Source organism: Rhineura floridana, chromosome 22 (genome assembly GCF_030035675.1).
Source record: "Rhineura floridana isolate rRhiFlo1 chromosome 22, rRhiFlo1.hap2, whole genome shotgun sequence".
NCBI lineage: Eukaryota > Metazoa > Chordata > Lepidosauria > Squamata > Rhineuridae > Rhineura > Rhineura floridana.
In genome coordinates, this window is record NC_084501.1 from 568,123 (window position 1) to 594,981 (window position 26,859).

At 46.6% G+C, this 26,859-nt stretch overlaps 2 protein-coding genes across 5 annotated transcripts in view; one reads left to right on the plus strand and one right to left on the minus strand.

The window, feature by feature from the left end:
• The first annotated feature begins 9 nt into the window (after window positions 1-9).
• On the plus strand, window positions 10-3,193 carry MRPL49 (mitochondrial ribosomal protein L49). Its single transcript, XM_061606631.1, has 4 exons — window positions 10-249; window positions 1,477-1,642; window positions 2,452-2,576; window positions 3,016-3,193. Exons 1-4 carry the CDS (start codon window positions 25-27, stop codon window positions 3,160-3,162), a joined length of 663 nt encoding a protein of 220 aa, XP_061462615.1. The 5' UTR covers window positions 10-24; the 3' UTR covers window positions 3,163-3,193.
• A 1,145-nt stretch (window positions 3,194-4,338) lies between these two features.
• The window catches only part of LOC133375105 (pre-mRNA-processing factor 39-like), a 40,672-nt gene continuing 18,151 nt past the window's right edge, over window positions 4,339-26,859 (minus strand). For 3 of the 4 annotated variants that reach the window (XM_061606627.1, XM_061606624.1, XM_061606625.1), the window contains exons 5-14: window positions 23,453-23,620; window positions 21,485-21,680; window positions 20,363-20,470; window positions 19,573-19,737; window positions 11,240-11,366; window positions 10,471-10,739; window positions 9,215-9,399; window positions 9,032-9,106; window positions 5,305-5,467; window positions 4,339-4,944 (exon numbers count right to left, since the gene is read on the minus strand). In XM_061606627.1, the coding sequence (XP_061462611.1) occupies window positions 4,882-4,944; window positions 5,305-5,467; window positions 9,032-9,106; window positions 9,215-9,399; window positions 10,471-10,739; window positions 11,240-11,366; window positions 19,573-19,737; window positions 20,363-20,470; window positions 21,485-21,680; window positions 23,453-23,620 (1,519 nt within the window). In that variant the 3' untranslated portion in view covers window positions 4,339-4,881. The remainder of the gene's footprint in view (window positions 4,945-5,304; window positions 5,468-9,031; window positions 9,107-9,214; window positions 9,400-10,470; window positions 10,740-11,239; window positions 11,367-19,572; window positions 19,738-20,362; window positions 20,471-21,484; window positions 21,681-23,452; window positions 23,621-26,859) is intronic. The other variant, XM_061606626.1, reaches the window with a different exon arrangement.

Sequence of the window (26,859 nt, forward strand, 5' to 3'; positions counted from 1 at the left end):
GCCGGTGTGGGCGCCGGCGCCTCTATGGTTAGCCGCGCCTGCCGGGCTCTTCGCGATCCACGCATCTCTATGGTGGTGGGGCCGCGTGACGCCATCAGCCTGCGCTGCTTTGTCCTCTGCCACAGGCGGAGCAAGATGGCGGCCTCTGTTTTTGCTGTAGCCAGAGCTGGGCTAAAGAAGGGGCACCTGCTGCCGCTGCTACGGCTGGGAGGAGGGCGGCGGCAACGGCCCTTGGGAGCGGCCCATACGGTACAGGCGGCTAGGGCAGGGTTTAAGAGAGGGCGGGGCCGCAGAGCTGCCAGATACCGGGAGCGTTGGAGGAAGAACGGCACACGACGGGGGTTGTTTTTAATGCACGGACCTTTATGGGCATGGCAGCTGCGCGACAGACAGAAAATCATCTGGTGTAGCTTCCAGCCTTGCGAGCCTGCGTCTGTTCCGCCCGTTTGCAGTGGCGCGAGGAGCGATGGGTGCGGGGAGTGTCTTCTCCCTGTGGACTTTGGGGCAGGGGAGTGGGCACAATAACCTTTCATGCGGGGAGGTGGGACTTTTGGCCCTTTAGATGTTTTTGGGAGCCCAACTCCCATTACCCCCAATTAGCCTGGCCAGCAGTAGGGGGCAATAGGAGTTGTAGTCCAACAACATATGGCGAACTGTTGGTTCTGCACCCCCTCCTTTATATGTTCTATTATTTTCATGCATTTTACCAAGAAATTCAGGTTGACAGGAAGATACGGATCTCTTCCTCCACGCCCCCCCTTTATTCTCCCAACAAATCTAGGGTCTTGGCTAGGAAAGATAAAGAGTGGCCCAAGCTCATCCAGTGGATTTTATGACTAAACAAGGGTTTGAACGTAAGTCAGTTCCCTTTAGCAGAGAGACAGTGGAGCCACAGGATGTCTTTATAACGATCTGCTTCTTAATACGAGAGAGAGAAATGGCAAACACTGGTAGGTAGTACTAGTGCCCCGACAGAATCAATGCATGGCCCAACCTTGTAGAAGCTCAGAGCATGCCAGGCTGATTCTCCCAAGCCAGTTTACGATGGACTCTGTTCCAAACTTAACTTTTTCCAGCCTCCATCTACAGTGAGTGGTGCAACAATGTGATTACCTAGAGGGGTGGGGTGCAGTAGGGTTGGCTTTCCTTGCTGGAGGTTTTCAAGCTGAGACTGGAGAGCTCTTGCTATGGATTTTCTGCATCAAGCAACGTGTTGGGCTCAGAGAGTCTTCAAAGGTTCCCTCCACAATGCTGCACATACTCTATTTGGTAAAAATGGCTTGATAAGACTTTTTTTTAAAAGGTCTCGGGCACCTAACTTCAGTGGTTCCTACTAGCATATGGATCTCTCTCCATAGCTGAAGAAAGATAGATTCTCTATAACAGATTTACCGCTGCCATTGTAGCAGACAAATAAAGTGGCAAGAATTTTGCATGGGGATATTGTGATTTGACTGTTGTCTCTTTATATTTCAGAGGCAGACCTCAGGAGAACCCAGTGCTGCATGCCAGAAGTATCCAGGGATTGTTGAATCTACTGATGAATATACATTTGTGGAGAGGCTTATACCTCTCACCCAAGTACCTGTACCCCCCAAGTATGACAGATATCCCACCCCTTCTGGATGGAGGCCATCACAAGGTGAAATGGGGCTGGGAAAGGATGAGAATTTGATTGCCTAACAATCAAGGCTATTTAGAGCAGGTGTCCACAGGCCTAATTAGGCCCACCAGGTCCACCCACCCTACATGTGACAGCATATATGATGTCAGGTATGGGGCAGGTAAAGACCTGGGTCAGCTGAAAGGACCAACCATCAGCCTGTTTGGTCTGGTGGAGAGCTTTGCAAGGAGCCCAGCAAGACCTGACAACCAGCTGATGGTTGGGACTAGCTCCTTGGAAAGTGCTCAGCACGACCCATGTGGGCAAAAGCATCACAATGTCATTGTCATGTCAGATGATTGGTGGGTACCCTGCAAGGGGTGGGGGAGCTAATTCCCCACCCAATTTAGAAGATTAAAAATTTCTAGCTTTTTTTGTGGGGGAGTGCTAAAAGAATTTGTAAATGCAGTTGGGATCCCAGAAACTAGAGGACGCCTTGGGCATGATAGTTTTAACTGGATACTGAAGGCAGGCACATCACACAGTTCTGTTGCTGAAGAGAAGCAAGACTGGCACTGTTAGCTGCCTGGATATGAGTGCACCTATATACAATGAAATACACCTCTTAGTTCTGCTTTTCATTAGCCTCCTTCCTCATCCAAGTCCTTCCTAGAACCTCAAGGTATTCTGAGGCTTAAATTACACAAATTAAGGATTTTCTAAAATTAGAGTTGGAGGGAGGGTGGAACAAATATACTTGTCTCTCCTCTGCCCAGGTTTTTAGTCATATGAAATGATATCATTTGTAGAACCAGGCATTTTGCTTTTGTCATGTTCTCTAACACTAGATCCACCTCCTGACCTTCCTTACTTTGTACGGCGGTCACGCATGCACAACATCCCAGTTTACACAGATACAACCCATGGCTGCAGGAAGATGACTGTCATCAGGAAGATTGAAGGCAACATCTGGGTAGGTGCCCTCTCATTGTTTATGCATTTAGGATTTTTCCTTTGCAGTGAGGGTTGGTCTAGCAAAACTCCAAGCTTTGCACAGCCACTGAGAATGTAGTTCAAGCGTCCCTTGGCCTTTCCCACCCTACCCCATTGCAGCCTTTGCATAACGCACCCTACTAGTTTGTTTATCTGATCTTACTTTAGGGTGACAAAAGAACTAGATTTTGTATCTATAGTTCAAGGTTAATCCAAAATAAATGATTGTGATCTTATTAACAGCATGGAGAGTATTAGCCAAAGTGTATGGGGTAAGGATTGTTTAGCAAGTACAAACCCTTTGCAAAGTTCAGGCTGTGCTGTTTGTTCTTAGCCAGTGCTTGTGGAACTGAAGGTGGCTGAACGCTTCAATGGAATGCAGCAGCCAGACTTTCTGACCTCTTTTCATCTCTTCTCAGGCCCTTGAAAATGAAGTGAAGGCATTCCTCACACAGCTGTCTGGACAGACACCACTTACTCAAGTAAATGAACTTGCCTGTAGTATTCGCATCAAGGGTTATTTCGACCAGGAATTAAAAAACTGGCTGATGGACAAAGGCTTTTAAATAAAAAACTTATGAACAGATTTCCCATTTATCCTCTTGTAGGAGCCACTTTCCTAATGTGGTTGACCAGTAGAGTAGGAATGAACGAGAGGATTAGACTTGTTAGCCCTAGAGATTTGCTGTTAAGACTGCAAGAAATAGCACATTCAGTATGTTGGACAGGTGTATCCTGGCAGTCTTCTACCTTCTGCCAAGTGTAACATCTAGATGCCTGTCATGGAGTAAGTAGCACTTTTGCTAGAGAAGCAGACAAGGGATTATCCTGGTTGCTGTTGTTCTTCCAAAGTGGGTGGGTTTTAGAACAAGTATCAAACTTTAAAGAGCAGATACAGTTTACCCCCCCCTTTGCTAAGGATTGACAGTCTTCTAGAAAAAGGGCCCCCCCAACTGGAGCACAGCACATTACAATTGCTATATCAGGCAGGAAAAAAGTCTGTCAAGACCTTCAACAGTTTTCAAGTGGTCCACAGAAAGAAAAGTTTGAGAACCATTGTTCTAGAACAAATGATCCCTCTTAAACATGTGAATCTGCAGACTATGTATGTGTGAAGGTGTAGGGGGTTCCAGTCTCACTGCATTCCGATTAGCACTTAGCCTTCATGCAGCATTCTCTTCACTGGGTAAAGGTCAGGACAGTGATCCTCTAGTCATTTTGGAGGTGGAGGTGTGGGAGAGCTTTGAGTGGGCATTTCTGTGAAACCAGACACACCAGCATGCTGTGGGGCCAACACAAAATGCCGTAGCCAAGTGACCATGCTTCCATGGAGAAACGCTTTACACCTTAGCATAGATAAGTTCACCTCTCACTACAGTCAGTCAAGTGCTCTCTGCCTGTGACAGTGATGTGTGTTATAAAAAATTCCCATTTAACAGTAAAGGGATACAGCTTCATGTATTACATTGTATATCTAGCACAGAAAAAAACAAAACACTTCCTGTTCCAAACCGTTCTAGCCCATACAGTTGCAGATATGAGCTTGAATGAGAAGACTGCAGTGGCCTTTGGCTCCTCCTAAACTGTTAAATAAAGTAACAAGGCATGCATACATATGAACTCAAGTCACAGACTGTGTGTGTGTTACAAACGGAAGAATGACAACCTTGGCTAAGTAGTATTCTGCCTCATACCAGGGTTACCTCCATTCTCAGCAAAATTGAGGGCAGGGAGTTAAAGACATAATGAATTCCTGTTTATTTACAATGACAACACATGAAATGTACAGGAGAAAAAGTTTTGTTTTTGTTTTTTTTAAAAAAGGTACCAGTTCAGAGGACTCAATTTAATAGACACTAATATTGCCCCATGAAGTCTGCTAAGAGAATCCCATGGCAGGCAGGCATAGTCCTTGGTCACTCCATCCTCAAAATGGTTTCCAAGGAGAATTGTGGCAACCTCCCTTGTGTGCTGAACAACAACTCCTACATATGGAATGAGTAATTTCAAATCCTCCACACCTGATCAGCTGGTGATAAAACATTCCCTTGAATCTTGGAAATTCACAAAATTGTGGCTGGTAATAGATGGTGGGGCAGCTCAATGCATAGCAAGAAGGTGGGAGCCATTTTTCAGATGGGGGCAGTTCAGTTTCTCTACAGCTGCCAGAGAGAGGAAGGCTACAGCTCATGGCCAAACTTCATTTTGCTTCTATGTGCAGGTCAAGCAGCTGCAGCGGCCACTCAGTCACACAGATGCTGTGGCTATCTCATGCCACTCATGTTTCAGGTCTGTTGGTAATACTGATTGTAGTTCCATGTGTTCTGGTACCCATAGCTACTATAGTTCTGCAAAGAAGTGAGGGAAATATGCAAATATATTTCAATTTTCCCAGATAGTTTTAAATCAACAAAATTCTTTAATCTGTAGACAGTTTTACTTTTCCCCACACACATGACAGCAAAAACTCCTTTGAATGATTATTCACACAGAAAGCTTGGTTCAAGTAAGAACAAGCCAGTTAAGTTGCCTGCTCAAAGTAGCCCAAATTAACTCTATTCAACTGAGTTGTGCAAACCCTCTAGTTGAATCAAATGTGAGAGTCCAGCCCGCTAAAGGCCAAGCCATGGCCTGGTTCCAAGAGCCCATTAGTGCCATCTCTGCTATGTCTGTCTATGAACTGGTTCTAGAAGCCTACTGCAACTCACCTGGTACCAGGTGTTATAGTTATAAGCGCCTGTTGCACTGTTGCTCACATCTGCAGCCATCAAGGGGGTGATGCCTGTTGCAACTGTGAGACTGCCACCTCCTGCAGCAGCAGCAGCAGCAGCATCCTCAAGTCTCAGCCTTTTCTCTTCTGCCTCATCAGCACTGCATGGAAATTTAAAAAGAGCAGTCAGCATCCCAGAGTAGAGTGTGCAAGTTCGGCTGGGGCTACAGCAGCAATCAGGAATGTGTATATATATGCCTTAGGGAAAGGGCTGTAGCTTAGTGGTGGAGCACCTGCTTTGCATGGAGAAGGCCCCAGGTTCAGTCCCTGCTGGCATCTCTCCTCCCAGAAACCCCAAAGAGCCACTGTCAGCCAGTGGAGACAGTACTGAGCTAGATGGCCTGGCTCAATATGAAACAGCTTCCTATATTGCTAAGTCATATTTACTCCTTTGAAAATAGGCTAAAATGCCCAGGCAGTCCCAAAGGGTTTGTTGCAATTTGGAGGAGGGGAAGATGCTGTTCCTGGCCACTCTGGGCTGGAGCCATTTTTATTCCACATCACATTTTGCCAGCAAAATAATAATAAAGACATTTAATTTCTGTGACATAATACCATTATGCAAAACTAGCTACTGATTCAAAGAGGCAATGTGCATGAACTTGTTAGATGAGCAAATATAATCCCAAAAGCATCTGAGAAGTTTTTCTGGACTAGCTAGGCCATATTGCTTCAACAATGAAGTGTGACCTTGTATATATGCAAAAAGGTGACATGGACACAAGAGCATGTCTAACAATCCTATAGTACTTTAAATTGTTCAAAGTATTTCACATATGGGCTCCTGCTGGGAGGAAGGGCAGGATATAAATCAAGTAACAAATAAATATGCTATCTTGTCATAATCCCTAGAATGATGAGATAGGTCAACATTATAATCATATTGCCAAGTGGGATTTAAGGCCACCTAGCGAGTTCAGGGTGAAAGAGAAACTTGAACAAGCAGCTTCCCAAGTTGCACCACAGCCTCTTTGTTACTATGCTTCAGCAGCTCTCAGCAAAATCACTACCCTGTCTGGTGGCCATTTCTGGTCTAACTGAACAGAATGACAGGCAACAACGGTAAAAAAAAAATTCCTGCTTGGTCCCATGAAAACAATCCTGGCCACAGGTAACTAGCTGTTGGGGCCTGGTCTAATGGCTATGATACACACACACCCTCTCCCAAATATCTTAACATGCAGCCAATTACTTTAAGACTGCAAAGAAGATGCACAGACTGACGTCTCACTAAACCCACTCATTATGAGGCAGGCATACGAGTTTGTAGAAAAACCTGCCATACCTTAAAGCAATGGACACATTCAAAGAGGGCACCACTGACACTTAAAAGGACAATCTGGATTTCAAGTTTGCAGATGAGCAAAATGAAAGATCTGGGGGATAGAGCAGTTTGTGTATAGATAAATGGGATTGGGCACCTCTCAGAAAGCAGTGAGAAAAAGGATGATGGGGCCACAATCTCCACCCTACTGCCCTTCAGTACTGGAGTTTCTTGCAGGCCCTGCTTTTGCTTTTGCCCATTCTCAGAATGGGATTCCTTGTTCTGGAAAGGAAGACTTTTTTTTAAAGAACCATTAAAAAAACCCACTCAAACTGAGTGGGAGAAGACACACTCCCGTGCAGTCGAAACATAGGACCGTACATCATTCAAATCCCATGCACGATCTGAGTATACCTTACAACAGACCTGCAAGAAAGGTCAGTACTGTTATCCCCATATTGCAGATGAGGGAACTGAGCCCAAAAACTAGCTGGCTGAAGGAAGAAAAATGATGGAACATAATCAGCAGAAGCGACTCCTACAGTCCTCTCACAGCAATTGTTGGGCAGTGGGGCTGCAGTCTGGAGGTAGGGGAGGAATGAAGCTTTGCAGGGTTAGGGTTGAAGATCCCCACATGGCCCTTTATATCCAAGTCAATATCTCAGAAACGGATGGATTCCGAAAGATTTGAAGCTTATATTATGAGATCACAGGAAGCCTATTATAGTCTTTTCGTTGGGGGGGGGGTACTTAGAAAACAGCATTAATTTGAAGGGATGTTAGTCCTCAAATGTTAACAACTAGAATTCTAACTTTCCATAGATGATTAGTGATACTGCCAAATTTCATTTTTCCTTGTTGAATCTCAGCAACTTGTAATGCTTTCATTCAAATAAAAAATGGAAATTAAGGCCCCAACATTTCTTCAGCAGCTTGGATTTCAAACCAATTCAGAGAAGTCCTTAAATAAATGAATGTTAATTTCAAAGAATGGCATTAGGATTTTAATTTGCCCTGGATCACTCTCACACGCATGTGTGTGTTTTCTATTGATCTTTTAAAGTTCTTTTGTACTGCATGGAGTAGATGGAGCAAACCTCTATTCCATGTTGAACTTTTTTTGTTGTACACTGTCAAGAATAGCTAACTTTGGTCAAGCTGAAGTGAGGCAACCAGAGGGAATTCTGGGAGCCTGTGGCTTCCTTAAGATTCCCTACTGGGGAAGATCCGAAGCTCAGTGTCAGACAGGCAATTTACAACCTTGCAAGGAAATGCAACTGATTCTTAGGTGTTGCCCCTTATCAGCTTCCTGGGATTAAAAATCAGGAAGAGGGGATATTGTAGATCAGGACACCTGGATGATGATGTCTCGCTCCCTCAATCTTCAAAGACTTCAAAGGAAGGGATCCCTAGCAGGGGCGGGATATGGCTATTTACTCTCCCCCCTCCTTGTTGAGGAAAAGAAACCCATAAATATGAAGGAGGTTCTTTCAAAACAGAGTTCCCTTTTTGTTCCATCAACCTCGACTTGCTGACGTGTAACAGGGACAACTGCTTGGGAACCCAGCTGCTCTACGAAGGAATAGAGTTACTTGGATGTAAGTATAGGATCCTAGTTAGGATAAGTCTTTCTTTTGTTTCGTGTCTGTATTGAACATCTCTCCTTTTGTTACGTCAATGGCCGTGTGTAGCCTGCCTGAGGGTGATTAGCTTTAAGGAATCAAACTGCTATTTCTCCTTTTGTATACACCAACGTATCTACTCTTAAGTAAACAATCTTTGTATAAAAGGTGTGTATTGGCTTGGAACTAAGGCTTCTAAATCTAGTGCTGGAAGGCTGGATGCTACGGATTGACTAGTGAGGGTAAATCCCTCTAAAATCACATAGATCTCCCAGGACCCTTCACTCAGGGGAAGAATTTAGAAAGAAGGGTGATGGCAGTGAACACCAGGGATAGTTACTTCCGTGGAAAGGGAGAAGTGTGCCTGAGAAGTGGGAACCCAGTGGGGTGGGGACTGTTCTCAGAAGCAAAGAACCCCCTTGGAGTACTGAGGGTAAGGAATCCCAGGGGGATGGATCTTTGATATACACCATCTTGGGATGCTACATGAAAGGTGGTATAAAATAAAATAAATGTTGTGGATTCATGGCAAGGTAAGGCACGGACCTACTGGCCCACAGCATAGTCTTTTAGCTAGCCACTGTGACTAGGTCTCACTGGAGACATGCAGCCCAATCCTATGCACATTCACTTGAGAGCATATCCTATGATTTCAGCAAGACGCATAGGACTCCTACAGCCTTAGTGGGGCAGTCTGTGTTCGTCATCTCCCGCTAAGCAGACAACATAGGTTGAGAAGGCCAAGGGCTGAGGGCAGCAGTGATTGAAGAGTTCCTCACCCATTCTCTAGGAGCCTCTTCCTCATCACTTGTTGGTTCAAGAGTTTCTGATGCTCATCATATGATGTCAGTAAGCTGTCAACACAAAAAGGAGAACAAATGTTGGGACAGAAAGCCACTCTGGTGTATCAACTGCCTCAAACTGGAGAGACAAGTTTGCCGGTTGCACCCCTCTCCTTTTACCTGTTGATGCTAGACCCAAAGTCCTCAAGAAACTCCACCCTCCGCTGAGAGAAGATAATTTTGGTCTCTAGTGGGAGGCCGCTCATCAGGGCTCGGTCAAAGCTACTCATGGTGTTGCCCTCGTTCTGACGGACTTCCGCACTGAACTCCATTTCTAATAGATTGGCGTAGAGCTTGGCATTGTCCTGTATCCAAGCAAAGTCCAGGAGAGGGGGGAGAAGAAATCATTCAGAAAAGTTGAGGACAAATTGACTTAATGCAACAGAGTGCTCAGAGAGGTGAAATCAAAGCGTATATGTGTGAGGAATTGGCATCTTTTCTTTGTTTATGTTGACAGGCAAAGTGGGTTATATATTGCCACTGACCTCACAGAAGTCATTTTGGTTAGAATGAATACAAAAACACTTCTAGTTCCTTGCTTAAAAACTATGTATTATTCTCCCAATAGAAGACTGCTCAATGAGCACTGTCTTCCTTGGTTTCTTTCCCAATGAGATAAACCCCACCTTGTATGCACCATGTACTTTGCTGAAAGCTGTTGTTATACTTAGTTAAGAATGTAGCTTTTCTTTTCTTTTCTGGATTGTCTTGATTGTAGATTTTAGAGAAAATTTAAATAAAGAGATATTTAAAAGAAAAGAAAACTCAGGGACAACACTTGGAAAAAGAAAAAAGTCTCCTCCAGACCATCTGTGCTTTCATATCAAATTCTGCACCAAGAAAAACTTGCAATTAAAAATAAAACATTGACAAGAACAGGCCAGCAATAAATCCAAGTGATCTTAACTGCAAAATTTGGGATCCTCCAGAAACTGCATTTTTATTTCTATTTTAGGAAGGGTCTGGACAGGGTAAAGCAAGCAATCAGATGTTCAGTAATTCAGAGCTGATTTCCACTTCTCACCTCAAAGAGAGATAAGAACCACAGGAATAGGCAGCACTTGCAGATATACTTACAACACCACACTGCCTTTGGTGGATCCAGGATGTGTAGGGATACCCTACACAGAAGAAGGGTGCACACACATGACCATACACAATATTTACAACTAGCAGCATGAGCCAGTCTTCAGAAAGCCCACATTTTCCTTTCTGAATCTGTGAAGGCTGCACAAAGCAGCAACAGGAACCATGAAAATCAAACTCAGCTTTCCCTTTTGGGATGCAGTCCTTCAAGGCCACTATCCCCCACTTCCCCTTAGAAACCCAAACAAAAGGCTCACAAACACACACACAACTCCCAGTATTTTTTTTACCGGATCCTTCTCCAATGCATCTAAGAGTATCTTCCGGGCTTTGGATAGGTTCTTCTGCACTTTCAAAACCAATCGGGCTAGTTTGACAGAATAAAATGAAGAAACCGGCATCCCCTCATTGTCCCGGATGGCTTCCATCAGGAGTGTCTCAGCCACGTCCATGTTCCCCAGCCGGCGCTCCAGACTCACCCGCCGCAAGCGCACCATGGCCAAGCCAGGCACACAGTCCTCAAAAGACTTCAAGATGCGCCGTGCTTCCTCCACCTCTCCTGCACAGGTGGGCAAAGCGAAAACATCTAATCGGCATCATCCCAGGACTCAAGGATGTTTCAGCAAGGACAACAAATCGGGGATGAGCTCTGCACGTTATCTCCTGCTGACCTGGCCGTCTCTTTACCCAGGTCCCCATGAGTTGGAGGGATGGGATTGTTGTGACTTGTGGAATTTCCACACCAGGCTACAAAAGTTGCCTTTGAGAATCTAAACACATCTTTACTCCCTCCTTCAGGATGTCACTGCTGATTATGTTGGCAGAGAAAAAGATGTGTGCGCGTATGCATGTACAGAATCAAAGTTTTTGGGGTGCCTCAAATCTGAAAGGTAGATGCATAAGACATAGTGGCTTTATATTTATAGGCACACAATTTGGAAATTAACAATGATATTATTTTAGTTGTATGGAACCCAAAGGCCTGTATGTTCCTACAAGCCAACTTCAGGCAGTTCAATAAAAGATTTTACTGGTGTGGTGGCATAAACTGCTTCTCACCTTGTTTCTCCTCAAATGCTGCCCACAGGAGGTGGATGTTGGGCTTTCGAGGGAGGTGGTAGCAGCAAGCACGCTGAAACACATTTCTGGACCCAGCTACACTGTGGCTCTCGAGATATCTTGTATACTAGATTTGGAAAAGGAAACAAGAGATGCAGACAGTGGTATGAAGATTGGCCTGTGGAGGCCTGCTATGGAAGCTTTTGTGGAGTATGCAAACTGACCTGAGGCAGCGGGAGCTTAACCCACCTCTTAGGTAGGAGATCTGATTGTACCGCTACCTTCTGAAAAAGCCTGTCAGAATTTTTGCCCCATGGCAAAGATGCTCCTGCTTGCCTCCTCCTGCATGTAGGTCACACATGGGCCACTTTGTAGTCTGAACAGACATCAACACTCTCTATCTAAGTACAGCTGGGACATCCACAATGAGACTGCTTCAATGGCACTTAGTGTGAAGGTGCTTTATTTGGGGGATGAAGGGAACCAGTCGCTGCTGAGTTAATGGCCCCAATAAGACTAGACAAGAAACTCTTCAATTAATTTGCATGTGCCCCTCCTTCTCTCTTCCAGAAGACCTCCCTTTCTTCTATTGGCCAAGCCTTGGAAGACTGGTGAAGCACCTAATTTAACATGAAAATCAGGGGTTTGGAGGCCCCAGACTTTATATGAAAACTTGTAGAAGGCAAAAACAGAACAGAACCAAGCAGAAAGCAACATTTGCACTGTTAGTGGTGAACAGCTTGCATGCAGGGTGTGGTCACTTACTGCCCCCCTTTGTCCACCAGAGAAGGCACCTTCATGCTAAGAGCCAATAAGCCATTTTCCTGGTGGACTTGGGAGCCAGTTACCGTTGGGACCTACCACAGCCTGAATTGGGTGGGTGGGCAAGCCTAGAGCTGCTCACTAGTCTTCCAAGGTCACCTTGGCAAAGGAAAAAAAGTCCAGCTTATAATGGCACATTAAAGTCCAAGTGGAGGCCCAGGTGGCAGCCCTGCATGCCTTGAGCATGCTGGTGTCTGTGGCCAGCACTGCTGAGGTGGACGCCGCCCTGGTAAAGTGGGCTGTGATGCGTCCTGGGGCTCAAAGGGGCTGCACCTCAAGGGCCAAGCAGATACTGGCCTTAATTTATCCAATTCAAGTAGTAGAAGAGGAAGTCTTCTGGCCCAGGGCCATGGGGGACCGGATGGACGCTAGTGTTGACACTTGTCTTTTAAGGGTGTTGGGCTTGAGTCCCTGAGCTACCCATCTTGTTGCAACTGGAGAAAGTTGTGCAGGGCCAAGCACTAGCATTCCACGTTTACAGCAACACCGGCAAATGAATGCTCTCCACGTATCCTCATACTTGGTGGATGGTGGACCTGCTGTGTGCTGCTAGGATAGGCTAAACCACTTGTTACAACTGCCCTGTCCTCAGCAAGGCTTGCTGCTTGGTTTGAGCCAAGCTGGGTCTCGGTTGCAAATGGGACCTTGTGTGAGGAGATCTGGTGACAGGAGGAGCAGCAGAGGCAGTGAGGTGGCCAGTTGCAAAATTTCTGAGAACCACGGCCTGTGTGATCATTGAGAGGCCATGAGAATCATGGTTGCCTGTTCCTGCCGCATTTTCTCAACTCCGGTGAGCAGAGGGAAGGCAGGAAGGCATAGTATAGGTCTGGTGACTGGGAAATGTTGAGCGTGTCTTGGCCTTCTGATCCCAGGAAAGGAACCTGGTGAACAGCCTCAGTGTGTGGGCATTCTGTGGTTGGCAAAGAAAGAGTTCCACTACCGGCGTTCCAGTGACGTCTTCATAGAGAGGAAGGCCAGCTTGCAGAAGGCCCACTCCCCTGGATGTAGCTGGGAGTGGCTGAGGAAGCCTGCCTCTGCACTGTGTTCCCCCTTGATGAGCTGGGCCATAGTGGAGGCCAACTGTGTTCTGCCCCGCTCATGAGGTTCTGAGCTTCCATCTAGAGGGAGTGCAATTTTGTTCCACCTTGTTTATGGTCATAGTCATGGATACTCTGGAGGCAGAGGTGGGCCTCCATCATTTTTGTGAAAGCTCTAGCGGCCCAGGCCAGTCTAAAGGGCATGGGCCTGTACTGGAAACGTCAGGCCCACCACTGCAAACTGATGAATCTACAATGGGGGTGGGGAGATGGGGAAATGCAGGTAGGCTTCTTTTAAGTCTATGGATGCCAGGAAATCTAGGGGTTGGAGGGCTTTCAATATGGAGCCCAGGGTCTCCATCCTGAACTTCCTGTATTGTTGAGGGAACACAGATTCAGAACCAACCTCCACTCCTTGCCTTTCTTGGGTACCAGGAACACATGGAAGTGCATCCTCGAGCCTATCTTTGGGATCCCCTGCTTGAATCAGGAGCAGGTGACAGACTGCCTGCTGCAGTGCCATGGCCTACTCTGGAGACTGGGTAGGGAGGTACGGTAAAACATATTGGAGGGGAGGGGAAGATGTCAGTTCTAACTTCAGTCCCTCTGTGATACGGATCCCCCAGGCATCTGGGTGTTGCCACACTTCTATGAAGTCTTGTAGTCTGTCCCAAATCTCCCTCTCTATGGTGTCAGAACTGCTTAGACTGATCAGTTTGGGAAGGTTCTGGTCTGGGATTGGAATATACAGTTGGCTTGGAGAAATCTGATCTGTTCCAGAGCAGAAGCAATGTGCTTAGAATTCTATAAAGCTCTTCAAAGGGGTCAAAAAGAATTAGTATTGTGCCATTGGGTGCACTTATCTTCTTTCTTGTTGGGGGGAGCATAGCCCTGCATTTATCTTTGGTTTCCACCAAACTCTCTTTTGAGTTGTCTTCCCCAAATATATTCCTTTAAAGGGGGCCAATGCCAACACGCCTCTGGAGGAGGTGTCAACTGGCCAACAGGTAAGCAAAAGAGCCCTCCTGGCCACAACATTAGAATGGGCCATAACACAGGCACTGAAAATTATGGCGTCAAGAAATGAGTCAGCCTAAAATTCCTGCCCTCTGGAGGCTTTGGATAGGATTCTGAATAATTTTTCAGCATCTAACTCTGGGTCTTGGAGGATCTCTGTGATCCAGCTGAGGTAGGCTCTAGCCATGAGTGAATTACAGGCAGCAGCTCTGTAAAAGACATACTGCAGCCTCAAAATTACACTTTAATGCCGCCGCTGCCTCCCACACCCTTCCCCCCAGTTGTTTTAAGGACAAATTCTGAGGAGAGAACACGGTTCGCAACAGGACCATCCATCTGCAGCGTAAGGCGGCATTCCCAAAAATAACCCTCCATTTCATAATGTGAAGAAGCGTAACTGGTGGGCCTTTGCCCATTCATTCCAAGTAAAAGTCTTAAATAATTCCAGGATAGCGACTGGCTTTTCTGACAGGAGAAACGCTGCCTCTTTTAGAAGGGGTTTGAAGCAAACGCAGCTGGGCATATGCTGAGCTGGAAAATATGCTGGGCATATGCTGAGCTGGGCTCCTGCCAGGAGGAACGTTCAGAACATAAGAACATAAGAAGAGCCTGCTGGATCAGGCCAGTGGCCCATCTAGTCCAGCATCCTGTTCTCACAGTGGCCAACCAGGTGCCTGGGGGAAGCCCGCAAGCAGGACCCGAGTGCAAGAACACTCTCCCCTCCTGAGGCTTCCAGCAACTGGTTTTCAGAAGCATGCTGCCTCTGACTAGGGCGCAGAGCCTAGCCATCACGGCTAGTAGCCATTGATAGCCCTGTCCTCCATGAATTTGTCTAATCTTCTTCTAAAGCCATCCAAGCTGGTGGCCATTACTGCATCTTGTGGGAGCAAATTCCATAGTTTAACTATGTGCTGAGTAAAGAAGTACTTCCTTTTGTCTGTCCTGAATCTTCCAACATTCAGCTTCTTTGAATGTCCACGAGTTCTAGTATTATGAGCGAGGGAGAAAAACTTTTCTCTATCCACTTTCTCAGTGCCATGCATAATTTTATACACTTCTATCTCCTCTGACCCGCCTTTTCTTTAAACTAAAAAGCCCCAAATGCTGCAACCTTTCCTTGTAAGGGAGTCACTTCATCCCCTTGATCATTCTGGTTGCCCTCTTCTGAACCTTTTCCAACTCTATAACATCCTTTTTGAGATGAGGCGACCAGAACTGTACACAGTATTCCAAATTTATTAATTACATTTATTAATTAAATGCGGCCGCACCAGAGATTTATACAACAGCATTATGATATCGGCTGTTTTATTTTCAATACCTTTCCTAATTATCCCTAGCATGGAATTTGCCTTTTTCACAGCTGCCGCACACTGGGTCGACATTTTCATCGTGCTGTCCACTACAACCCCGAGGTCTCTCTCCTGGTCGGTCACCGCCAGTTCAGACCCCATGAGCGTATATGTGAAATTCAGATTTTTTGCTCCAATATGCATAATTTTACACTTGTTTATACTGAATTGCATTTGCCATTTTTCCACCCATTCACTCAGTTTGGAGAGGTCTTTTTGGAGCTCTTCGCAATCCCTTTTTGTTTTAACAACCCTGAACAATTTAGTGTCGTCAGCAAACTTGGCCACTTCACTGCTCACTCCTAATTCTAGGTCATTAATGAACAAGTTGAAAAGTACAGGTCCCAATACTGATCCTTGAGGGACTCCACTTTCTACAGCCCTCCATTGGGAGAACTGTCCGTTTATTCCTACTCTCTGCTTTCTGCTTCTTAAATAATTTCTTATCCACAAGAGAACCTCTCCTCTTATTCCATGACTGCTAAGCTTCCTCAGAAGTCTTTGGTGAGGTACCTTGTCAAAAGCTTTTTGAAAGTCTAAGTACACTGTGTCCACTGGATCACCTCTATCTATATGCTTGTTGACACTCTCAAAGAATTCTAATAGGTTACTGAGACAGGACTTTCCCTTGCAGAAGCCATGCTGGCTCTGCTTCAGCAAGGCTTGTTCTTCTATGTGCTTAGCTAATCTAGCTTAATAATACTTTCTACCAGTTTTCCAGGGACAGAAGTTAAGCTAACTGGCCTGTAATTTCCAGGATCCCCCCTGGATCCCTTTTTGAAAATTGGCGTTGCATTTGCCACTTTCCAGTCCTCAGGCACGGAGGAGGATCCGAGGGACAAGTTACATATTTTAGTTAGCAGATCAGCAATTTCACATTTGAGTTCTTTGAGAACTCTCGGGTGGATGCCATCCAGGCCTGGTGATTTGTCAATTTTTATATTGTCCATTAATCCTAGAACTTCCTCTTTCATTACCATTATTTGTCCCAGTTCCTCAGAATCCCTTCCTGCAAATGTTAGTTCAGGTTCAGGGATCTGCCCCATATCTTCCACTGTGAAGACAGATGCAAAGTATTCATTTAGCTTCTCTGCAATCTCCTTATCGTTCTTTAGTACACCTTTGAAATAATAATAAATAATAAATTTAATTTATGTGTCGCCTATCTGGCCAATGGCCACTCTAGGCGACGTACATACAATAAATATAGCAGAATACAGTACAAATATAGTGAAATAATATAAATTATAAAAGCAAGCAATACATAATAGGAGGCATTTAAAACAGAAGAATATTAAGCCTCCCCAAAAGTCCTGAAAGCCTGCTGAAAAAGCCAGGTCTTTAAGGCCTTGCGGAACATATTCAGGGAAGAGATGTGCCGAAGATCTTGTGGGAGGGAGTTCCAGAGGGTGGGGGCCGCCACTGAAAAGGCCCTCTCTCTAGTGCCCGCCAACCTAGCTGCTTTGGTTGGCGGGACTGAGAGAAGGCCTTGTGTGGCCGATCTTGTCAGGCGGCATGATTGGTGGCGTTGTAGGCGCTCCTTTAGATAAACTGGGCCGAGACCGTGTAGGGATTTAAAGGTTAATACCAACACCTTGAATTGGGCCCGGAAAACAACTGGAAGCCAGTGTAGATCGAACAACACTGGCGTGATGTGGTCCCGGCGACGACTGTTTGTGAGTAATCGAGCCGCCGCATTCTGAATAAGTTGTAGTTTCCGGACCGTTTTCAAGGGTAACCCCACGTAGAGCGCATTACAGTAATCTAATCGAGAGGTGACCAGGGCATGTACTACCAGTGGGAGCTGATGAACAGCCTACGTATAAGGTGTAGTTGGTACCAAGCTGCCCGGCTCACAGCCGAAATCTGAGCTTCCATGGACAGCTTGGAATCAAGTACAACCCCGAGGCTGCGGACCTGGTCCTTTAGGGGTAAACTCACCCCATTGAACTTCAGGTCAACGGTTCCCAACCTTCTCTTGTCCCCCACGAGCAGTACCTCGGTCTTGTCGGGGTTCAGTTTCAGCCTATTCCTTCCCATCCATCCACTCACGGACTCCAGGCACTTGGGACAAGGTCTCCACAGCCAACTCTGGTGAAGATTTAAATGAGAGATAGAGCTGAGTGTCATCCGCATATTGGTGACACTGCAGCCCAAATCTTCTGATGATTGCCCCCAGCGGCTTCATTTAGATGTTAAATAGCATGGGAGAGAGGACAGAGCCCTGTGGCACACCACAACTGAGAGGCCAAGGGTCTGAAACCTCCTCCCCCAATGCCACCTGTTGGTACCTATCAGAGAGAAAGGATCGGAACCACCGTAATACAGTGCCTCCTATTCCCAATCCCTCTAGGCGATATAAAAGGATACTGTGGTCGACAGTATCAAAAGCCGCTGAGAGATCGAGGAGGACAAGGAAGGTAAATTCTCCCCTATCTAATGCCCTCCTCATATCATCTACCAGAGCGACCAAGGCTGTTTCAGTTCCGTGACCAGTCCTGAAGCCCGATTGGTATGGATCTAAGTAATCCGTTTCATCCAAGTGTGTCGACAACTGATTGGCCACCACTCGCTCAATGACCTTGCCCAAGAATGGTAAATTCGAAATTGGGCGAAAGTTATTAAAAACTTGGGGATCCAAGGAGGGCTTCTTTAAGATGGGCTTTACAATTGCCTCCTTGAGGGCTGATGGCATCACACCCTCTTTCAAGGATGCGTTTACCACCGCTTTGATCCCCTCACCCAACTTCTCTCTGCATCTCATGATGAGCCACGATGGGCAAGGGTCAGTTAGACAGGTGGTAGGCCTTACAGTCATGAGCACCTTGTCCACATCCTCAGAAGAGAGAGGCTGAAAATGATCCCAGCATTGACTCCCTTATCATCCAAGGGTTCCATCGCCTCCCTAGATGGTCTCCTGCTTTGAATGTATTTATAGAATTTTTTGTTGTTGGTTTTTATGTTCTTAGCAATGTGTTCCTCAAATTCTTTTTTAGCATCCCTTATTGTCTTCTTGCATTTCTTTTGCCAGAGTTTGTGTTCTTATTTATTTTCTTCATTCGGACAAGACTTCCATTTTCTGAAGGAAGACTTTTTGCCTCTAAGTGCTTCCTTGACTTTGCTCGTTAACCATGCTGGCATCTTCTTGGCCCTGGCGGTACCTTTTCTGATCTGTGGTATGCACTCCAGTTGAGCTTCTAATATAGTGTTTTTAAACAACTTCCAAGCATTTTCGAGTGATGTGACCCTCTGGACTTTGTTTTTCAGCTTTCTTTTTACCAATCCCCTCATTTTTGTGAAGAGGGCAACCAGAATGATCAAGAGGATGGAGCGACTCCCTTACAATGAAAGGTTGCAGCATTTGGGGCTTTTTAGTTTAGAGAAAAGGCGGGTCAGTGATAGAAGTGTATAAAATTATGCATGGCATTGAGAAAGTGGATAGAGAAAAGTTTTTTCTCCCTCTCTCATAATACTAGAACTCGTGGGCATTCAAGGAAGCTGAATGTTGGAAGATTCAGGACAGACAAAAGGAAGTACTTCTTTACTCAGCGCATAGTTAAACTATGGAATTTGCTCCCACAAGACGCAGTAATGACCACCAGCCTGGATGGCTTTAAAAGAAGATTAGACAAATTCATGGAGGACAGGGCTATCAATGGCTACTAGCCATGACGGCTATGCTCTGCCAGCCTAGTCAGAGGCAGCATGCTTCTGAAAACCAGTTGCCGGAAGCCTCAGGAGGGGAGAGTGTTCTTGCACTCGGGTCCTGCTTGCGGGCTTCCCCCAGGCGCCTGGTTGGCCACTGTGAGAACAGGATGCTGGACTAGATGGGCCACTGGCCTGATCCAGCAGGCTCTTCTTATGTTCTTATGTTGATGCCTCTGTTGCCACCAACCAAGATGGCGGCAGAGGCATCAACCCCTTAGGGACACCTCAGCCGCCATCTCAGTTGATGGCAGGCTTGCACCCACAGCGCAGCCAACATTCACCAAGGGAAAGCTAGGTAGGTGGGACGCGTGTGTGCCGGGGCCTGGGGCAGGCTGGTGCCCAAGGGCCCAGCATGCCTGGGACCAGCCCTGGGAGGAAGGATATTTTGTCAACACACCTTGATCCAGAACTCTTCATAGAGGGCGCAGGCAATGACGCAGCGCTCAAAAAGCACGATGGTGCGTTCGTGTGAGCCACTGGCAATCTCAAAATCCAGGTAGTCCCGCCAGTTCCGCAGCTGCGCTCGCTCTAGCGGCTTGACATGGAAGTAAGGCCTCTTGATCTAAAACAAAGGGAGGGGAGCAGCACCACAGTAAGAGAAGGAGCACGGAAATACATTTCCAAACACTGCTAGGGCTTAAGTTGAGAGAGTGCACACTTTGTTTGGCTTACGCAGAATAGGCAAGGAATGGAGCCATGGAAGAGAAGCACACACCACACAGGCAGGGCACAGGATTCATTCCCCAGCACCACACCAGGCAGCCTACAGGGCAATTCAGGCTTGCCCCTTCAACCCTTGCATGAGCACTGGGCAATGATCTTCAGGCAGAACACACAGAGGACAGGGGAAGTTCCTCACAATGTCAGGCTGCCAAGCAAGTTAACACCAATTTAACGGGAGAGACCCAAGGAGCTACAAAGGTGACCCTGGGTTCTAAAGTTTTGAAGGCACACTCTCAACTTCACTCTATAGCCATAAGGGCAAGAAACCTAGTTGTTTATTTTTTTAAAAAACCAGGGAATTGTACAGAGTTGCTTCTTTCACATACCACACAGATACAGCAAAAGAGTTATAGCTGCTAGGCAGGACTGAGCCTTTCCTTTTCCCCCACTAAAAAAAATCTCACCGGATACCCCCCCCCCCCAGGAAAAGCACCAGCAACAAACCGTGGCTCAGCTATACACACCCCTTCCTCAAAATTCCAGCGCTTGCTGACTTCGTTCTCATTCTGGGTGTAGATTTGTTGGCGAAGAGAAATCACAAGTTCCCGGATCCTGTCCTGGTCCAGAGATCCCTGAAATCCAAGAGCATAGCTGAGCCGTTAATCATGTCATGAAACAAGGCATTACGAATCTGAAGAGAGCCAACAAAAATATTGCATGCTGGGCCGGTTCAAAAGTGCATCAAATCCAGCACCCTGCCTCCAATAGAGGCTAGCTGGATGCACAAAGGCACTCACAGACATGCCATGAGACAGCCATGCCCAGTTTGTTCCCAGCATCCAATACTTAGGGGTATAATATCTCTAAAGAGGAGGCTCTCAAGTGAATGGGGCCTTTGAATTGCAAATGGTGGCCTGCCTCTAGGCTAGGACATGCTGCACAAAACCCAGAAATTGCTTTGTGACAGAGCACATGGAGAAACATAGAACATTTTGTTTTATAGTGCCTCTGCTGAAGATTTTATCAATATGTATCAGCCTGAATAAATTATAATGTTGTACATTATAGAGTTTCCTCCTTCTCCTTCCTGCCAAACCCAGGATGAGGCACAAAGGAAGAGTCTACTGGCATGCTCATTTAAAAACAAAAGTTAACAACAAGCAGGGCTGTACAACACAGGAGTGTGTATCCAGCACACCCTCCTCTTGTGCCGGCTGCAACTGAACAAATATGCCCCCATATGATGGAGCAAAGAGTGGGCTACTTCCTCCAGGGCCATAACAAGAGGAAAAAACAGTTGCTTCCAAGAGCAGGCACAAGTGTTCACATGAACAGCTCTTCTCCGTAGGCTGCATTTTCAGGCAGAAAGATTTGGAAGTGGACAACGAGAAATGCAGACACTTGAGCAACACCACAGAATGTGCGCTTCAGCACCTGCATGCTGGAGGGCTTTCCTCTCTAACAAAACACTGGTGGACAAGGGATAGCCTGTGCCCAATGCTGGACCTGAACGGCTCCCTCCTTTTTGGCCCAGGATTTAACGTCGTTGTGGCTTTGGTTGGCGTGTAGAAACTGTGAAGGCCCTAACAGAGGTGGCACCTCAAGCTGTCAGGGAAAGCGAGGCAGCCAGCAGCACTAGCACCCACCAACATTTGGCTTCCTTCTCCGGCCTCCTGCTTGGCCTCCGTCTTCAGAGGCACATCCTCCCCCGGGGGAGCCTCCTCGGCCTCCATCTCAGTAGCCTTGGCCACAGTCTCGGAGGCCATCTTTGACTGCAGCCACAGCAGCTCCTCTGTGGACAAAATCTCTCTGGGATAATGGCTGGTCACATGTTCCTTGAACCTGCATTAAGAGAAGAAAAAGACAATGCTACCCTTTGGAGGAAGGGGGCAGCAAGGCAGACTGCTCACCTATGAGATGCTACCTGACCCACTCAAGCCTTTCTGAAGTGGCCATCCAGAGCTAGAGGGAGTTTGAAGATCACAGGGAACTGCGGGGGGGGGGGAGGATTGCGCAGTGCACCTGGCAGGATGGGGTAACAGTTGCTCTAAACTGCTTTTGTATTGTTGTGATTTGCCCTGGGACCTACTAGTGAAGGGTGGGTAATAAATTTAATATTAATGCTAATAATACTAATCAGCCAATAATACTAAGCATTTATTTAACACCGTAAGTTATTCACTTCATACACGTTATCTCAGGAAAATCTTTACTATCCTGCCCATAAGGCAGGACTGGAAGAGCAGAGCAGAGATGGCTGAGAGAAAGGAGCTTGCCTAAGGCCATCTGGTGGATCACATTTTCAGTACTTCCTTACTGCACAGCAAGAAACGTGCCTTACACAATATCAAAGGTACCCAAACAAATCCACAAGGACATTGTCTCCCGACGGCTGCCACTTCTACAAGTCCATCAGCCTCATATTCACAATCCGAAAGTGCATCTCAGGGGCACCCAATGCAGGTAATGTTATGGTATGAGCCACCATCTTCACAGCGTTGCTTAGGAAAATGTTAATATTTGGCTGGTCACTCCATCGTATAATAAACTATGTTCCTAGCTAGAGGTGCCACATTGGTCAGATTCACACACACATCCCACACCTCTCATGAAGCAACCGAGCACATCGCTGGCTATCACACGCATTCATGGCAGGGGCAAAATCCAAATGGGGGATTCCTGATCCACCACTCAGCTACACCTCTCAAGCTGTGCAGGCTTGTGGGCCAGAAGGGTCTGTTTGCATCCAAGCCGTGGCTTCAGCCTGCCCCCGCCCCCAATTCTGTATGTTTTATTATTTATTATCTTTTATTTTTACCCTGCCCTTTTCCCAAAATTGGAACTCAGGGCGGCTTACAGAATAAAAGTTGGCAGCCTCCTTTTCAGGGTTTTTGAAAGGGATCTTGAGATAACATGAACCGCTCTGTGCATTTAGGATGACACGAGGGGAATGGGCAGGAAGTGCGATTGTATCAGCTTTGCCCGTGGAAGACACGCTCGACCCATGAAACTCAATAGTACTTCCAAATTTTTTTCTGTGCCTCTAAGAAAGGTTTCAAATACATTCCACATGATGGAGAGTTGAATTGTACAAACTGGGAAGAGTCAGGATGGGGCAGCGGAGAGACTGCTAGACTTACGCAAGAACCCAATTCAAATCCCTGGCCAGCTACAAAAGCTGACAGAGTAACCTTGAGCCAGCCACTCTCCCTCAGCCTGGCCTACCTCCCAAGGGTATTCAGAGGAGAATAAGGAGAGGCACCCATGGGCACTACACTCTGCAACTTGGAAGAAAGATAAAAGTGCAAATAAATGATGACTGTAATGTTAAAACATTTCCAGCAAAGAAATAACAAAAAAACCCTCCCCCAACCAAAATAGGATTTCCTCTTGGGACTGTCTTTTGGAAAAGGATGCAGGTGGCAAATTGCTATGTCCACGCTCCCCAAAATGTTACATTAGCGACTTCTCCCTAAGTGGGTTTAAGTGCCGCTGCCGCCACTTGTAGGCCTGTCCAGCCTGACTCCCTTCCTTCCCACACCTCGCCTGGGAGCCTGAAGCCGCAATGCCACCCCCAACACTCTCTCATCATTACGCAGCCTTGACAGACTCACTTTTCCCAGTGGTGGCTGTACAGCTGGGTTGGAGTGGCAAGCACTCTGTCGTAGATGGAAGTAGCGGCCTTCAGGTCCCCCTGCTCCCTCTGCCAGTCCACGTACATCTCCCAAAGTTTGTCCGAGCGGAAATCCACCCCTGCAGCAGCCACAGCGGACTCAAAGGTACTGCAAGAACCAGAGCAGAGCAACAGGTAGAGCTGGGCCGTTTTGCAAGCAGGGCCAACAGCAGGATATGGCAGCGTATCCTCGTCCCATAAGAAGAATGCTGCAGTTCAGCGTTCCAGCCGTGTCCTCCTCAGGGTACGCCTTCCATTCCATCCACACACACCCCACACACTATATTTCTCTTCTATAAGTGGCAGCATCTCAGGGGTACTTAGCATGCTCAGTCTTCACTGGGCTTAGGTTTAACCCATCTGTTTTTTGGCATTTTTGCACCCCCAGTTTGAGCCTATTTTTTAATCTGGGAAGATCCCCTAGCCTTTGTGAGGAAGCAAGTGCCTCTGAGACATGGTGTGAAGTCAAGGAGAAGCTCTGCTCTTCCCAAAGTTCTGGAGAAGGATGGCAGGGACTGGGGTGGGGGTGCAGACGTTGCCCTGGGCTGGCAGGGATGAACTGAGGAAGGGGGACAAGAAGCTGCCCCTGGAGGTGATCTAAGGGCCCCCCAAACTCGGCATAAAGTCAGATAGAAGGAGGCAAGAACATATTTTGGCCGACTATCATGATTTCCCAATAGCGTATAAACAAGCCAGAAAACTCAACATCTTGAGAATCCTAGCACAAAGTAGGATTCCTTATGACAGAGAGAGCCCCAGCCGACAAAGCATCAAGATGAGTTAAGCAGCAGAGCAAGTTTGGCAGCAGGGCCAGAAGGGTAGGGCACACCACTCTGCACTGTTCCTTCACCTAAAGAAAACTTCTATAGGTACTCAATAAGCTACAAAAACAATTATGCAGATAGGGAAGGCAGAAGGGTGTGGAGGCTTTCCTGCACTTTGCACTGTCCGTCACATGTACAATTATTTGCTTGTTAGACAGAAGTTGTGGGTGTGTCCTCAGTGCAATGCACAAATCTGTTCCCTTGAGGCCAAGGTGCCTGACCTGGAAAAGGTGAGAGAGACAGACAGGTTGGTGAATGAGGCCGTAGGGTCATAAATCAAAGAATTGTAGAGTTGGAAGGGGCCATCAAGGCCAACTCCCTGCTCAAGGCAGGAATCCAAATTAAAGCATACCTGACAGGTGGCTGTCCTGCTGCCTCTTGAATGCCACCAGTGTTGGAGAGAGAGCCCACTACCTCCCTAGGTCATTGGTTCCATTGTTGAAAACATTCTGACAGTTAGGAAGTTTTCCCTGATGTTCAGTCGAGATCTGGCTTCCTGTTCCTTGAGCCCATTATTCCATGCCCTGCACTGTAGGACGATCGAGAAGAGATCCTCGCCCTCCTTTGGGTGACAACCTTTCAGGTACTTGCTCAATGCTATCATCTCTCCTCAGTCTTTTCTTCTCAAGGCTAAGCATGCCCAGTTCTTTCAGTCTTTCTTCATAGGGCTTTATTTCCAGTCCCCTGATCATCCTCACTGCCCTCCTCTCAACCCATTCCAGTTTGTCTGCATCCTTCTTGAAGTGCGGAAACCAGAACTGGACGCAGTTCTGAAGATGAAGCCTAACCAGTGCCAAATAGAGGGGTACCAATACTTCATGCAGTTTTGGAAACTATACTTCTGCTAATACAACCTAAATTAGGATTTGTCTTTTTGCAGCCACATCACACTGCTGGCTCATATTCAGCTTGTGATCAACAACAATCCCAAGATCCTTCTCGCATGTAGCCTTGCTGAGCCAAGTATCCCTCATCCTATAACTGGTTTCTTTTTCCTAGGTGTAGAACTTTGCACTTATCCCTGTTGTTTTCAGCCCAATGCTGCAGTCTATCAAGATCCCTTTGAATTTTGCTTCTGTCTTCCAAGGTATTAGATATCCCTCCCAAGTTTATATCATCGCCAAATCTTATAAGCAGTCCCTGCATCTCCTCATTCCAAGTCATTAATAAAGATATTTACAAGCACTGGGTCCAGGACCAAGCCCTGCGGTACCCCACTTGTTACTTCCGCCCAGTTTGAGAAGGAACCCTTGAGAAGCACTCTTGGAGTAGGATTCTATAGCCAACTGTGGATCCACCTGAGAGTTGTTCCATCCAGGCCACATTTAGCTAGCTTGCTAATCAGAATATCATGCGGCACTTTGTCAAATGCTTTGCTGAAGTCAAGATATATTATGTCCACAGCATTCCCACATTCCTGCCCCTTCAACTTTACCAGGAGGGTCATAGACCCTCTTTTGGGAGAAGACTGAGCCAAAATAGGATTTGAGCACTTCTGCCTTTTCTTTGTCATCTATTGTCATTTTGCCATCCTCAGTGAGCAGCTGTACCACCATTTCTTTTCTCTGTCTTTTACTATGGATGTACCTGAAGAAAGCTTTTTTGTTGCTTTTGATATCCCTCACTAGCTCAGCTCATTCTCAGCTTTAGCCTACCTGATGCCATCCCTGCAATTCCGTGCTACCTGCCTATACTCTTCCTTTGTGGCCTGGCCTTCCTTCCACTTCCTGTATGTGTCCTTTTTTGTTTTCAGGTCATCTCTAAGCTTTCTGTGAAGCCACATTGGCTTCTTCTGCTGTCTTCCCCATATTTTCCTTGATGGAATTGTTTGCCATTGTGCCTTTAGAATTTATTCTTTTAGAAATGCCCATTTTATAAACTCCCACCCATCTTGGACTCCTTTTCTCATTAGGGTCACTTTCCAGGGAACCATTGTTCTGGGATTATTAATATCGGCTGTCCTGAAGTCCAGGGTATGTGTATGGCTACTCTCAGCTTTTTCTTCCTTTAAAATGAAGAACTCAAGTATAGCATGGTCACTTTCCCCCAGAGTTCCTGTGACTGTCACTTCATCCACCAAGTCATTTCTATTGGTTAGAATCAAGTCGAGGATAGCTGATCCTCTAGTTGCTTCCTCCACTTTCTGTAGGAGAAAGTGCCCCTCTCTCAGAATGAAAGTTCCCCTGCTGTCATGGAGAGGGTTTCAGGGAAGGAGAGTGTCTATCTCAGGAAGAAGGAAACAATCCCTTAGAAGGGACCCATTCTTTGGGGGGGGTGAGCAAGCATCCTCTTGTGCTGAGGATACTTGTCCGGGCCTAGGAGGTAGTGCTGGGGAGGAGTCAGTGGTCGTGGTGCACATTGGCACCACTGACATGGGGAAATGCAGTTGTGAGGTCCTGGAAGCAAAATTTAGGTTGCTGGGTATGACGCTGAAAGTCAGGACCTCCAAGGTTGCTTTCTCTGAAATGCTACCAGTTCCACACACAGGACCAGCTAGACAGCTGCAGATTTGTGGTCTCAATAC

What these genes read in the sequence shown, in the direction of transcription:
- MRPL49 (XM_061606631.1), top strand. Translation starts at nt 25, where the DNA reads ATGGTTAGCCGCGCCTGCCGGGCTCTTCGCGATCCACGCATCTCTATG. An exon ending in CCTTGGGAGCGGCCCATACG is followed by an intron (nt 250 to 1,476) that starts GTACAGGCGGCT and finishes TTTATATTTCAG; the next exon opens with AGGCAGACCTCAGGAGAACC. An exon ending in TGGATGGAGGCCATCACAAG is followed by an intron (nt 1,643 to 2,451) that starts GTGAAATGGGGC and finishes CTCTAACACTAG; the next exon opens with ATCCACCTCCTGACCTTCCT.